The 15,187-nt window shown below is 35.6% G+C and overlaps 1 protein-coding gene across 5 annotated transcripts in view; it reads right to left on the reverse strand.

Moving 5' to 3' along the window:
- Nucleotides 1–15,187, reverse strand: part of MON2 (MON2 homolog, regulator of endosome-to-Golgi trafficking) — a 116,211-nt gene that overhangs the window by 62,946 nt on the left and 38,078 nt on the right. For all 5 annotated transcript variants that reach the window (XM_073213352.1, XM_073213351.1, XM_017649757.3 and 2 more), the window contains 2 exons: nucleotides 12,597–12,791; nucleotides 103–227 (listed from right to left, as the gene is read on the reverse strand). In XM_073213352.1, the coding sequence (XP_073069453.1) occupies nucleotides 103–227; nucleotides 12,597–12,791 (320 nt within the window). The remainder of the gene's footprint in view (nucleotides 1–102; nucleotides 228–12,596; nucleotides 12,792–15,187) is intronic.

Here is a 15,187-nt window from a genome sequence, read left to right on the forward strand (position 1 = left end):
TTTTTGTTTAGAAATCACTAATACTTGGGAATAAACACTTAAACTCTTCCTCTAGCACAAACATCAACCTATCCATTTAACAAAATATTGCTGAGGTTTTACCTTAACAGCTGAGGCTGCACACAGAGTCGGTGTATTGATTCTACTGCAACAGCTCGTAGCCACTGTGGTTTATCTGCATCCAAAAATTTCACCAGAAGTGACAGAAATATCTCACATTCAGTAACCTAAAAAGTGTAAAATTTTTATAATACTTCTTTAAATCTAAGATATGAATTATAAGTTGCATTATTGTTCTTAACTTGGTGCTATAGACAAACAAGTAAAATATTTTAATTTTAAAAAAGTAAAAAGTAAATATTCTTAATGGTGAGTGGAAAAAAAGGAGAAGGGAAAAGCAGTTATACATGAAAAGCTAACAGTAAAAATAATCAGTGTCTCTCTAAACATATCCCTGAAAATTCACTCCAGTGATTTGCTAACATAGTGAATCTTTTATCCTTATTCTTTAGAAAGCACCATCATGCCATCCTCATTCCTGGCATTTATCATGTAAATCGCTGACAGGATATATGCTCTGTCCTTCAGTACTACCACAACACTTTCTCCATATGTTCTGCTGCTGCTTAAGAAACAAAGAAGCACCAAAGGATGTTTATTACATATTTCCTAGTAGGAAAACAAGAAGCAATCTGTAGCAGCTGACAAGTAGATATATTACAAGTCCTGGTCCATACTTCTGCTTCATTAAGTATTAGTTATCATTACTGTTGTATTAATCACTTCTGCAAGCTCTTTGTAAATAATAATGTTTAAAGCACATTCTTGACATTAAATATCGGATGACTAATTGAATGAACAAACAAAAAGTAACCACTTTGTTCCAAGGTTAATGGACTGCTTCTGTTAAAAGTTAGTCCAGGGCACAGCAGTCCCCTTATTCTGGGAGGGAAGAGTAAAATAAACCTGACATTGTGCCGACTAGACCAAACTGCATTGTCCTTCTGCATCAATGCAGCAGGTAATTGGACATTTTAGCTACAGGTGCCCCCAAAATCAATGAGCACAATATGGAGAGAAGAATTTCAGGAATTCAGAAGCCCTCAGGATTTTAGCCCCAAGTCTTAGCAGCTGCTATTTCTAATGACTTTCAGTGTCTTTAAGTTGGATGGTTAAAGGTAGGACATAATCATGAGGATAAAGCAGGAGGAAATAACTTGTAAGAACTTTATCCTTAGACTGCTACGACTTAGGAAGGCATTAGGCAGAGGTTGATCTTCAACAAGATAAGAGTTGAAAAGCACTACATCAGAAACCAGATGGCTCATCTGCTTTATCACCAACTCTTATGGGTGACAAGCTGGGTAAACTTCTTATAAATAAAGGAAAAGTGCCCACACCTTCCTGAGACATCAAAGGAATAAAATGTAAGAATACAAACATCCCCTAAACATGATAAAGTGCCATGCATATACAGAGCACATTCTTTTTTCCAAACAAAAAGACCCCTTTTTAAAAAGTAAAAAACTAAAAAATAAAGTATCATGCTAGTGATCCACTGGGCAACAGCTGAATCTATTGACGAGTTTTAACACTGGTAGGTCCTCCAAGTGTGCGCTATCTGCTTTAGCGTAACAGTGAAATATAAACATGGTGGTAGAATTGAAAGCTCATCAGCTAGGTTTTGAGGCCAGAAAAAAGGTTCTCAAAAACATCACATATGTCACATACCACAGCCAACAGAATTACTAATGTTATACATCTTGCCTTGCAGAGTGTATCATTTCCTCACTGTTGGGGTACAAAGCAAACCATCACCTTATTTACACTGCTGCTACTAAGGTCTTGCAATGTGGGTAGAAGAGAGCCTCTCTCTTGAGATCTGGAACTTTGCTGCCCTCCCTCCCTGATCAAGTGTGAAAGTCGGGTCAGAGAACTAATGTTAAGGACACTGAATTGTTCCCCATGGCATCAACGGAGGATGCCTGCTATGAATCTGTGAAGTATTGTCCGTAAGAGGTTGCACTGACAGGGAAACAGATGTTAAGATTATTGTCTATGGCTAAGCCCAATTCTTGAGGGACAAAGACACTTCATAAACTCCATTACAGGAGCATGAAGTGTAATGAATGTTTCTGAATTGTTATTGTCTTTTGGAGCCAAAATCATCCTGGTGGAAATTCTAATCACAGTATCACATGGATATTTAATAAGGAATCATGTATATAAGATAATTGTTGGCTGAGGAGGCAATGAAGAAAGTCTGGAAGACTATTTCAATGCAAGAGTCTATTTCTCAGGGACAGGTTAAAGTTAACAACCCTAAAAAGCTAATGGATCTGTTAGTGGTAAGATCCTTTGTTGGAGAAATGTATGTGAAGAAGTAGAAAATTAGGTGGACAGGTCAATTCAGCCCCATTCATTCCCCCTTAAAAGCAGTAAGTCAAAGGCGGAAGAAAGAGATGCTAGCCACTTATAATTAAGTTTCCTTGAGGATAACTTCCTAAAAAAGAGTATCTGGGCACAAAGTATATGGGATTCAGAGAGCAGAGAAACACCTAGCTCAGATGATGGATAGGGGAAAGAATATCGTATACTAGCTATATTATATCTCCACCTGAGTGACTGAGACATTCTAATTTCTTCTAATCACTTTAGATACATTAATAGAACCTTTAAGATTAGGTACCCTCACCCCTGAGCTACTTAATAGAACAAGATATATTGGTAAATACTGAGAGAGAACATACAGTGGCTCCCAAAGTAGGGTCCCTGGGCCCCCTGGGGTTCCTGAGACCATTTCGGAAGGTCTGTGGATCACAATTACATTAATAGTAGTAGTAAGATATTACCATTTTCAAAGTATTGACATTTGTATTGATGATAAAAAGGCAATGGTAGGTAAAACTGCTGGTGTTTTAGCAAGAATCAAGGCAGAAACACCTAACCATACTAGTGTCACTGTATTCTTCACCATACACGACATTTTTTTCAAAGGGATGTTTCACTTAAGAACCACAATAAACAAAAATAAACACAAAAAAAGGAAAATACAAATAATTGATTTTATTAAATCTGACCCATAAGTGCACATCTTTTTAATTTTCAGAAGCACTTTTACCGTGTACTGGAGTATGATGGCAGTCTAGTGGAAAAGCACAGTTGGGACCTGACCTAGTTGCCTTTTTCCCCTGTGAACAGCACTTTTAAAAGAGCAAAGGGCAAAGTATGACTTAGACTTGTGCATACTGCAGACATTTTCTCAAAAATGAAGAAGGTAAGCCTTTCAGTTTAGGGGAAACAAGAGACAGTATTTGTTGCCAATGATGAGAATCCAGCTTTCAAACAAAAATTATAATTTTGAAAACCTTACATCTACCACTGTGACTTTGACAGCCTAAGAACAGAAAACAGATAAACAGCTGGTGATACTAGCATAGGTGATTGTTGATACTGCGTAAAGTGCTAACATTTGGAATATCTGTTCAACTGAAATGTGTGGTATTACAAAATCATGCATGAGTAAAACACACAATCAAAGCCTAAGATGAGTCAATAAATTTTAATATAACTAAGTATGAGAAATGTCATTATAGTTTCAGATTCTATACCTTTAAGAAAGTGTTACTGGTCCAGTTTGGTATAGTATCAAAGAAGAATATCCACTATACCTGAAAAGGTCATTCATATAATTCTGCCTTTTCCAACTACATATCTTTGTGAGGCCAGGTATCCTTCATATGCTTCAACCAAAACAACATATCACAGTAGAATGAAAATATAAGCTAAGGGAATCCAGCTGTCTTCTATTCAGACAAACATTGAAGAGATTTGCAAAAAACGTAAAACTCTTTTTCCCTTTGGAAAAGAAAGACATTTTTCATAATAGTAAGTTTTTATGTTAATATGTAATGGGTTTAGTATCATCTCAGACTTAATTTTTAATACAGTAAATAATGATAGAAATGAAAGAAAACAAAAATGAGAAACATTCCACGTCAATTACATACCTCACAGCACAAGTACCATATCTCTAATTTTTGCCCTTGCAGAAACTGGAGAATGTCTGAACTTTCCCATGTAACAAATTATCACACTGAGAAATTAACTTCTTATATACATCTGAAGAACCCATCTTTGCAAACACAGTCCTATAGCTGGCCTCAATGGGAAGGAAAGTTTTACCAGTTAGTCATCATCCTCACTTAGTGAAGTACACAGAAGGAGGCCTTTCTCTACCTTCAGGCAGCAACATTCAATCTTTTCTGTAGCTGGCTACATTGTGTTATCTTAACACTTTATCCCCCCAAAATGAAACAGACTAAAGCCAAAATATGGTAAAAGGTATAGGAGCACTCACAAACACATGGAGGCTTAACAACATGCTCCTAAATAATAAATGGATCAATGACCAAATTAAAAAAAGAGATCAAGCAATATAAGGAGACAAATGACAATGACAGCATAAAGCCCCAACTTCTGTGGGACGCAGCGAAGGCAGTTCTAAGTGGAAAATATATAGCAATCAAGGCCTATTTAAAGAAGGAAGAACTAACCCAAATGAATAGTCTAAAGTCACAATTATTGAAACTGGAAAAAGAACAAATGAGGCCCAAAGTCGGCAGAAAGAGGGACATAATAAAGATCAGAGACGAAATAAATAAAATTGAGAATAACAAAACAATATAAAAAAAATCAATGAAACCAAGAGCTGGTTCTTTGAAAAAATAAACAAAGTAGATAAGCCCCTAGCCAGACTTATTAAGAGAAAAAGAGAATCTACACACATCAACAGAATCAGAAACGAGAAAGGAAAAATCACCACGGACCACACAGAAATACAGAAAATTATTAGAGAATACTATGAAAATCTATATGCTAACAAGCTGGAAAACCTGGAAGAAATGGACAACTTCCTAGAAAAATACAACCTTCCAAGACTGACCAAGGAAGAAACAGAAAATCTAAACAGACCAGTTAACAGCAAAGAAATTGAATCGGTAATCAAAAAACTACCCAAGAACAAAAACCCCTGGGCCAGATGGATTCACCACTGAATTTTATCAGACCTATAGAGAAAATATAATATCCATTCTCCTTAAAGTTTTCCAAAAAAATAGAAGAGGAGGGAATACTTCCAGACTCATTCTATGAAGACAGCATCACTCTAATACCAAAACCAGGCAAAGACCCCACCATAAAGAAAATTACAGACCAATATCCCTGATGAACATAGATGCAAAAATACTCAACAAAACATTAGCAAACCAAATTCAAAAATACATCAAGAAGATCATACACCATGATCAAGTGGGATTCATCTCAGGGATGTAAGGATGGTACAACATTTGAAAATCCATCAACATCATCCACAACATCAACAAAAGGACAAAAACCACATGATCATCTCCACAGAACCTAAAAAAGCATTCAACAAAATTCAACATCCATTCATGATAAAAACTCTCAACAAAATGGGTATAGAGGGCGAGTACCTCAACATAATAAAGGCCATATATGATAAACCCACAGCCAACATCATACTTAACAGCGAGAAGCTGAAAGCTTTTCCTCTAAGATCAGGAACAAAACAGGATGCCCACTCTTCCCACTGTTATTTAACATAGTACTGGAGGTCCAAGCCACAACAATCAGTCAAAACAAAGAAATACAAGGAATCCAGATTGGTAAAGAAGAAGTCAAACTGTCACTATTTGCAGATGACATGATATTCTACATAAAAAAACCCTAAAGACTCCACTCCAAAACTACTAGAATATTCGAATTCAGCAAAGATGCAGGATACAAAATTAATACACAGAAATCTGTTGCCTTCCTATACACTGACGATGAACAGAAAGAGAAATCAGGAAAACAATTCTATTCACAATTGCAGCAAAAAGAATAAAATATCTAGGAATAAACCTAACCAAGGAAGTGAAAGACCTATACCCTGAAAACTACAAGACACTCTTAAGAGAAATTAAAGAGGACACTAATAAATGGAAATTCATCCCATGCTCTTGGCTAGGAAGAATTAATATTGTCAAAATGGCTATCCTCTCTAAAGCAATCTACAGATTCAATGCAATGTCTATTAAAATAACATTCTTCAACGAACTGGAACAAATAGCTTTAAAACTCATATGGAACCATAAAAGACCCCGAATAGCTAAAGCAATCCTGAGAAGGAAGAATAAAGCTGGGGGCATCTCACGTCCCCCCTTCAAGCTCTAGTACAAAGCCACAGTAATCAAGACAATTTGGTACTGGCACAAGAACAGAGCCACAGACCAGTGGAACAGAATAGAGAGTCCAGATATTAACCCAAACATATATGGTCAATTAATATATGATAAAGGAGCCATGGATATATAATGGGGAAATGACAGCCTCTTCAACAGCTGGTGTTGGCAAAACTGGACAGCTACATGTAAGAGAATGAAACTGGATCATTGTCTAACCCCATACACAAAAGTAAATTCGAAATGGATCAAAGACCTGAATATAAGCCATGAAACCATAAAACTCTTAGGAAAAAACATAGGCAAAAATCTTTTGGACATAAACATGAGCAACTTCTTCATGAACATATCTTCCCAAGCAAGGGAAACAAAAGCAAAAATGAACAAGTGGGACTACATCAAACTGAAAAGCTTCTGTACAGCAAAGAACACCACCAATAGAACAAAAAGGCATCCTACAATATGGGAGAATATATTCATAAATGACAGATCCGAGAAAGGGTTCACATCCAAAATATATAAAGAGCTCACACACCTCAACAAACAAAAAGCAAATAATCCAATCAAAAAATGGTCAGAGGAAGTGAACAGTTCTCAAAGAAGAAATCCAGATGGCCAGCAGATACATGAAAAGATGCTCCACATCACTAGTCATCAGAGAAATGCAAATTAAAGCCACAATGAGATATCATCTCACAGCAGTAAGGATCACCACCATCCAAAAGACAAACAACAACAAATGTTGGCAAGGATGTGGAGAAAGGGGAACCCTCCTACACTGCTGGTGGAAATGTAAATTACTTCAACCATTGTGGAAAGCAGTATGGAGATTCCTGAAAAAACTCAAAATAGAAATACCATTTGACCCAGGAATTCCACTCCTAGGAATTTACCCTAAGAAGGCAGCAGCCCAGTTTGAAAAAGGCATATGCACCCCTATGTTTATCACAGCACTATTTACAATAGCCAAGAAATGGAAGCAACCTAAGTGTCCATCAGTAGATGAATGGATAAAGAAAATGTGGTACATATATACAACAGAATATTATTCAGCCATAAGAAGAAAACAAATCCTACCATTTGCAACAACATGGATGGAGCTAGAGGGTATTATGCTCAGTGAAATAAGCCAGGTGGAGAAAGACAAGTATCAAATGATTTCACTCATCTGTGGAATATAAGAACAAAGAAAAAACTGAAGGAGCAAAACACCAGCGACTCACAGGACCCAAGAATGGACTAACAGTTACCAAAGGGAAAGGGACTGGGGAGGATGGGTGGGAAGGGAGGGACAAGGGGGTGGGGGGAAGAAAGGGGGCATTACGATTAGCATGCATAATGTGTGTTTGTGGGGCACGGGAAGGCTGTACAGCACGGACTGGACAGGTAGTGATTCTACGGCATCTTACTATGCTGATGAACAGTGACTGCAATGGGGTGGGGGGAGGAACTTGGTGATGGAGGAGTCTAGTAAACATAATGTTCCTCATGTAAAGTTGTAGATTAATGATACCAAAATTTAAAAAAATACATCAAAAGAAAAGAAAAAGGTATAGGAGCAGTACAAGAAACCTGGCACTGGCAGCCTTGGAGAGAAAAAGAAATGGGAACTAAGAAAGCAACGATACAGTAAAATACAGTGAGATTAAGAGAGGGGGTTGGGGTCTAAAAGAAACCGTTAACGTCCCAGCTCTGCATCTAATAAATTCAGTAAAATTATATAAATACCCTGAGCCTCACTGTTCTAGATGTAACGTAGAAATCTGAATGCTCGGTTTACTGGGTTGTAGTAAAGTCTAAATGAATTAATATATGTAAAGCATCTTGTATAATGTCTAGAATACATGCACTCAGTAACAGCAATCTCAAGCAAAATTGAAATTACTGAGGAATAAGGTATCTGTGAAAAAGTCATTGGAGAAACTGCTACATAGCAGAACTGGTGGACAGAGGCCAAGTGTCTTAGTCTGCTCAGGCATTATAACCTAATACCATAGACTGGGTAGCTTAAATAACAGACATTTATTTGTCACAGTTCTGGAGCCTGGAAGTCTGAGATCAAGGGTGCCAATAAGGCTGGGTTCTGGAGCAAACAATCTTGCTTGCAGATGGCAGCCTTATCATTGTGTTCTCACATGGCATAAAAAACAAGTGAGCTCTCTAGGATCTTTTCTTACAAGGTCACTAATCCCATCATGAGGTCCTACACTCATGACCTCATCTAAACCTAATTAACCCCCCAAATTCCATGTCCAAATACCATCACACTTGGGGGTTAGGTCTTAAAAATAATAATTTTGTAGGGGCACAATTCAGCACCAAGTTTTGTAAAAATAAAAGATAACTACGTTGGTAATTCTTGCTTTGGAAACAGGAACAAAATGTGAATTCAGCATTTGTTATGATGAAAATAAGTATGTTGCATTGTTGTGAGAACAGAGAAAAGACCTGGTTCTCCATCTGACTAGTGGATATGAAAAGGAAAAGGAGGAATGTCTTCTCTTCCTATAGCTTTATCTTGACTCAGTATAGTTAAACCAGCATTTTAGAGAGAGAAGCAGCAGCCATCCCAAGACAACGCTGATCATTTTTAGAGATGAAGTAGGAAATTGATATATATTTGGCCTAGTCACAGGTAATGAACTCTCTCAGCTTTTGTTTATCTGGAAAAGTCTTAATTTCTCCTCTATTACTGAAGGTAGATTTTATTGGATATAGTATTCTTGGTTGGCAGTTTTTTTCTTTCAGTACTTTGAATCTATCATTCCACTCCCTTCCAGCCTGTAGGCTTTCTGCTGAGAAGCCTGCTGACAATCTTAGGAGATCTTATGACAATCTCATGACAGCTCCCTTGCATATGACAAGTTGCTCTTATTTTGCTGTTTTAAACATTTCCTTTAGCTGTGACTTTTGACAGCTTCATTACAATGTGTCTTGGTGAAGGTCTCTTTAGATTAATCTAGTTGGAATTCTTTGAGCTTCATGAATTTATATATTAATTTCCTTCTTCAAATTTGGGAAGTTTTCAGCCATAACCTCTTTCATAGGCTCTCTGCTCCTTTCTCTGAGATTCCCACAATAAATTATGAAATAGTAATAAGTATATATATATTAGTCTCTACCTCTGGTTCTTGACACAGAGCTCCTAAAACCCTTGTAAACAGGGATGCTAGAGTATCTACTGTTCTAATATTTGGTCTTTGACCCCAGTTCCTAATATAGTTCTCCTAAAATTCTTGTGATTTCCTGAATGACAGAAGCATGTCTGACACAAGAGATCCTAAATCCCTTGGAATTTCCTGGGTGATAGTAACATCTTTTTGTTCTAATGCTGCAACCCTTGGTGGACTACAAGATATTGGCTGGATATCAGAAAAACCAAGCCATGATTAGAAGCTTGGTATTTTTCAGCCCCAACCCCCCATTCTTTGGAGAAGAAAGAGAGGTAAAAACTGAGTTAATATTCAATCATGCCTATATGATGAAATCACCATAAAAATCCCAATAGCATGGAGTTCAGAGAGCTTCCAGTTGGTAAACAGATCTATATGCCAAGAGGATGGCATACCCTAACCTTACAAGGAAAGAAGCTCCTGCTCTCAGGACCCTTCCAGGCCTCACCTTATGTATCTCTTCACTTGCGTGTTCACTGATATCCTTTAAAATAGCCTTTGTAATAAATTTGGTCTGTGTTAACTTTAGTTAGTGTCAGAACTGAATTGAAATGTAGGGCACCAGCTGTCAGAGAATTGGTCAGTGTGGAAAAAAATCCACACATTTGGTGTCACAAGTACTGTAAATGTGGGAGTACCATGTAGTGATCTTTCCTCAGTATGTTACATGGTCTGCTGGATGGTGTACCTTAAGTACCTTAGGGGCTCTTCATTCTTCTTTTCTTTTTGTTCCTCTAAATTAGTACTTTCAATGACATGATTTTTAGTTGTCTGTGTTCTCATTTAGCTCATTGAGCAGCTATATAATGGTTATTGTGCAATTTTATCAGGTAACTCATTGATTTTTTATTTTCCAATCAACTTTTAGATTTATTTTATTCCTTTGACGAAGCTATGTTTCCCTGTTTCTTTGTATGTTTTGTTGTTTTTTGTTGAAATTTGGGCATTTGAAAAAAAAGCCAATTATTTCTGTCTTTATGAACTGGCTTTGTACATGGGAAGATCTTCACCAGTTAACCCAGCTAGAGTTTTTGGGGTCCTCTAAAATCTTTTCTGTCAACGTATCTTCTCTGTATGTGTAATTTCCCAGCTGAAGAGGCTTGCCTGTTTCTATTTAGGAACTCCCGTGGTGTCTGTCTGCAATATTGCAGTCACTCTGGTGCTACAGCAAGTCATGGTATTGGTGCTCCCCTTGGTGTCTGTCTGTGGTCCTGTAACCTCTGGTGGTATAGCAAGCCAGAGCTTGCCTTTGTTCTTAGTAGGTCCCCAGGCATCCAAGTGTGTCTCTGCCTTTCCTGTCAATCCTCCAAGAATCAGGTGAGACAGAAACCAGTTGAGTTACCCAAAAAGTCAGAATGTTGTATGCACATTTCACTTCTCTCCCCTGAGGAAACCATAAATTGGTAGATTTATCCCAATTAAGTTATGCTGCAGTGTGTAGAGAGTGGGATGAGTAATGGAGGTAACTGTAACAGGTTCCCCACACAGTTTAATGAACCTCTTCTTGGCCTTGCACTTGCCTGGGGTGCCATAATCTCTCAACTGGTTTCTGAAGTTGCCACAAACATAATCTGGTCTCTATATTATTAAATTGTTATCTCTTTGGGAGATGGAGGGTGTGGAGCTTCCTATTCCAACATCTTGCTGATGTCATTCTGATTTACTTTTTTTAAAAACTTTATGAAATGAAATAGACTATAAATAAATTCAGAAAATGTAACAGCTGATGGGTAAAAGCTTTCCATCTTTGGAAAAACTAAGCTACTTTTATTCTCAGCAAATACCAAATGATCTCAAAACTTCTTAAAGTTAATCAATGCAAAGACTCACAAAGGTTCCCTCCAATTCAACTGCATATAATTAGACAACAAAGTCTTATTTTTTTAATTAAGTATAACTGTGAGAAATTATATAAAATACCTTATATGTTGCAAGGAACTCTTACTGTAATTTTAAAAAAATTAATCCTTACAGTGAAAGATGGGGCTATGAACTAAAGTAAGTTGAAAAACTATGTATCTAAAGGTTCATTTATATTTTGTTAGTTTTGTTAGAACAGAAAGTCAAATCCAGTAACTATGAGCATACCAAAAAACTCTTAAACCTTTGGCACCAAACCTTGATAACTTATAGTGTCCCTAAATAAGCAATACAAACTGAAATGATTTGATTACCTACAGCTACTTCTAAACCATGCAGTAAATACATCAAAGTGCATTACAGATATATTTTATGTGACCAGAAATAACTAATGCTTATAAAGATTATTTCTGATACATTTTGCATAAACTGATTTGGAATATGAAAAGAAAATCTATGACATGTGTATCTAAATATTAAAAAAACTTTATTTTAAAAAGCTGTCAACAAAATTTAGCATAAAGTAAACTATCCATTAGTTTGTGAGGTTGTTGGGTTTTTTTCTTGTGTGTGTGTGAGACTTATAAACAACAAATGTTTATTTCTCTGGTTATTTCTAATACCTAGAACACATCCCATAAAAGGTGATCAATACTGCTCACAGCAGGTGATCAATAACCAATTATTTTTGTTAATTAAAATTAAGGTATAAATCCTTAAAAATTGTACAATACTGAATTTCTCAAAATAAACTAAAAAGAAATATAATACACCATTTTCTCTTTAAATTATTATTATTCCACTGATACGAATTATAATTAGAAATATCACAACATATTCTGCATCCATAAATTTATGCCAAATAGATAAAATATTGACCTGGAATTCAAAATCAATTCATTTCTAATCCTAGAGTTCACCAAATTTTTTACTTCTTTGCTTTAATCTGTGAAAACACACAGAATAGTATAAATAAAAGCAGAATAAACTGAATATACTCTAATTTTAATTATCTTTCAACTGACATAGATAATTAGTCTAAGAACCCAAATTCCCAAGCCACAAATCCTACTCTGCCTTCAGACAACAGGTCATGACTCTCCTTGACATACCTTAAAAATACAATACAAAACATAAGCAAGATTCAAGAAAGGATAAAATGAACCTTTAGAGTACCTAGAAGAATACCTGTTAAGTACTCAAAAAAAAATTCTACTGAACTGAAATGAAAAGGCTAAATACACTATAATAAATCATAATCTAAAGAGAACTCTGTATGCAATTACACACACAAACATGCATAAAAATTAGCACTTACCAAAAGACTGTAAAACTGCTTAATCAAAACAGATACTACTCTCAGCAAACGCATGCAGATAGGAAAATACGGTTTTTCAACTGGTGCAGGAGAAGATGAAGAGCCAGAACCTTGTCTGAACTTTATATTTGGAGAAAAGAGCTTTATCACGAGAGGACATACTCTTTCTTTTAGGAGGAAACTAAACTCTTGGTGCTATTTGCAAAGATAAAAAAAAAGAAGAAAAGAAGAATTAACTTATTTTGTACTTAATGCTTTTAAAACACAGCCGCATTAGTAATATAACTTCTAAATAATCGATATGAATAATTTAGCTTTATTAAGCTTATATAACTATACTACAATTTACACATTCTGAAATTAGTACTGTTCTTTGACAATGTTAAGATCGAAATAGGCATCAGTATTTCAAGAACTTTTAAATAGAATCTGAATTAAAAAGGAACATTAAATGGTTTTAGAATTAAGTGATGCTTATTACCAGGAATTTTAATTTTAGTAGGACACTAGCAATTAAAAACATAAACAGAAGAAAACAGATTACACAAATTCAAATAGCTAAAGCATTTAAAATAGTGAGAGAAAACTTGATTAATAAAAAATCGTAATTTACATAATTCACTGATTTTATTTTGCAAAGATAACAATTTGATGTAAAAACACCATAGCAAACCAGTGTAATTATTTTAAAGCCTGGACAATCTTGCAGAGAATTTTCTTAAATTTTACTTATACTCATGGTATATTATGCAGAAAACCTTCATTAACCTGTTAATTCCCTAATACTATATTAGCCAAAAGTAGTCCCGTTTTACTGACAATATAAGACCCAGTATACATTTAATGTCTAACCTCAGATATGTATCAGTTTTTTAATCATCCAAATACTACTGAGGCTGAGAACAAAGAAAGAATCATAAAAATCATCCAAACTATTCCTTTATCTTGCAGAAAGGGAAAAAAAGGGCACAGAGCAGTTTATTTACCCAGAATATAATTTTTTAAATGTATCTATTAAAAAAACAGATTCATTAGAGAAAAAAAAAAAAAAGAGAAAATAGAGGTAATTATAAAGATAAAAATAAAAGCTTTGCCTAATCTCAACCCCTGCAGATAAACTTGTCAGTCATTGTTAAGTTCTGAATGTATATCCTTCTGGACTTTTATATGCATCTTAACAGTTTTTAATTCCATCTCCCAAAAATGGGATCTTAAGAGTTAAGTGATTTGAAATTAATTTGAGCCCTTATATCTACAGTTAGTTTCCTTGACTGCCAAAATGAAGAGCACAGTTAGGTAATACTTTTACCAAATAAATTTGTGTATTGGTTAATTTATAATTATTACAGACAACTCTTTCAGGTTTATCTACTCAGTGTTCTCTGTTACTACTCAACTGACTACAATAGGATTTCCTCCACAGCCAAACTCCACTCAAACTATTCTTATTTATAGTCACCACCATCTGTGTGGCAAAGTAAATAAACATTACCTTCTCAGTCTTCATCTTACCAGATCTCTTTGAAACACTTGATACAACTGATTGTGTGGTTCATCTCACAGCTTTCTTTGCTTTTGTCTTTTATTATAGCACACTCCCTCAGATTTGTTCCTACCTTTCTGGCCTTAAGCTCTCAGTCTCTCTTCTATGCTCCTCCTTTCATGGCCAACCATTAATGTTGAGCTCCAGAGTACCAGGCCCTTGTTTTCCAGGCTACACTATCACCACAGGTGATTTCATTCACTCCCATATCTTCAATTAGCACCTGTATGCCAGCAATGTTTAAATTTATAACTTTAGCCCAGAATATTACTCCTGAGCTCACAATGTATAAATTCAACTGACATTTTGTGTGTACTTAGATACCCCAAAGTAAGTATGCTCAAAACTAAATAATCTGTCCTTTGTAAAAGTCTACCCACATAATATTTCATCTTCGTTGGCAGTTCCCTGCTCAAGTGAGAAAGCTAGAAGTCATCTTTGATCAAAAAAAGTACAGTAAGTTATATGATTTGATTTTATTTTGAAGAAGAAAAAAAGACTGTCTTTCTCTTCACCTACTGCAACATTTCATTGATTTAATTCAAGTTTCTTGCTGTTTTATGTAAATGAGGAACTGCAGTTGGGAAAGGGATTCAATTTTGTCCTTGCCCTTACCAAGCTTATATTCTAGAAGAGTTGACAGATCTTTTCTCAGTGTCTTGGCACTACTTTGGCTATTTTTTTTTTCCTATTCTTCCTATTTCTTCTAACTAACTACTTATCATCCTTCTTATAAAAGCTTCATATCCTTGAATAATCCAGTAGGCTTGGTACCTGTGCTATCATTGACATAGCACTTTTCCTTCACAGTACTCATCACCTCTTAACATATTTTTCTTCCCATTAGACTTGTAAATGACATAAAGGCAAGAATTTTATCAGTCTTATTTAACTTCTATATGGCACCAAACACAGACTAGCAATTGTAAGTGGCTGGTAAACTTTGGCTGAAAGAGTGAATAATAAATAAAAAATATCTATTGAAGAAAACTTTGTAGGAGTGAATTCTAGGATCTTTCACATAATAATTTCCATCACCACCACCCAC

This window comes from Manis javanica, chromosome 10 (assembly GCF_040802235.1).
Source record: "Manis javanica isolate MJ-LG chromosome 10, MJ_LKY, whole genome shotgun sequence".
NCBI lineage: Eukaryota > Metazoa > Chordata > Mammalia > Pholidota > Manidae > Manis > Manis javanica.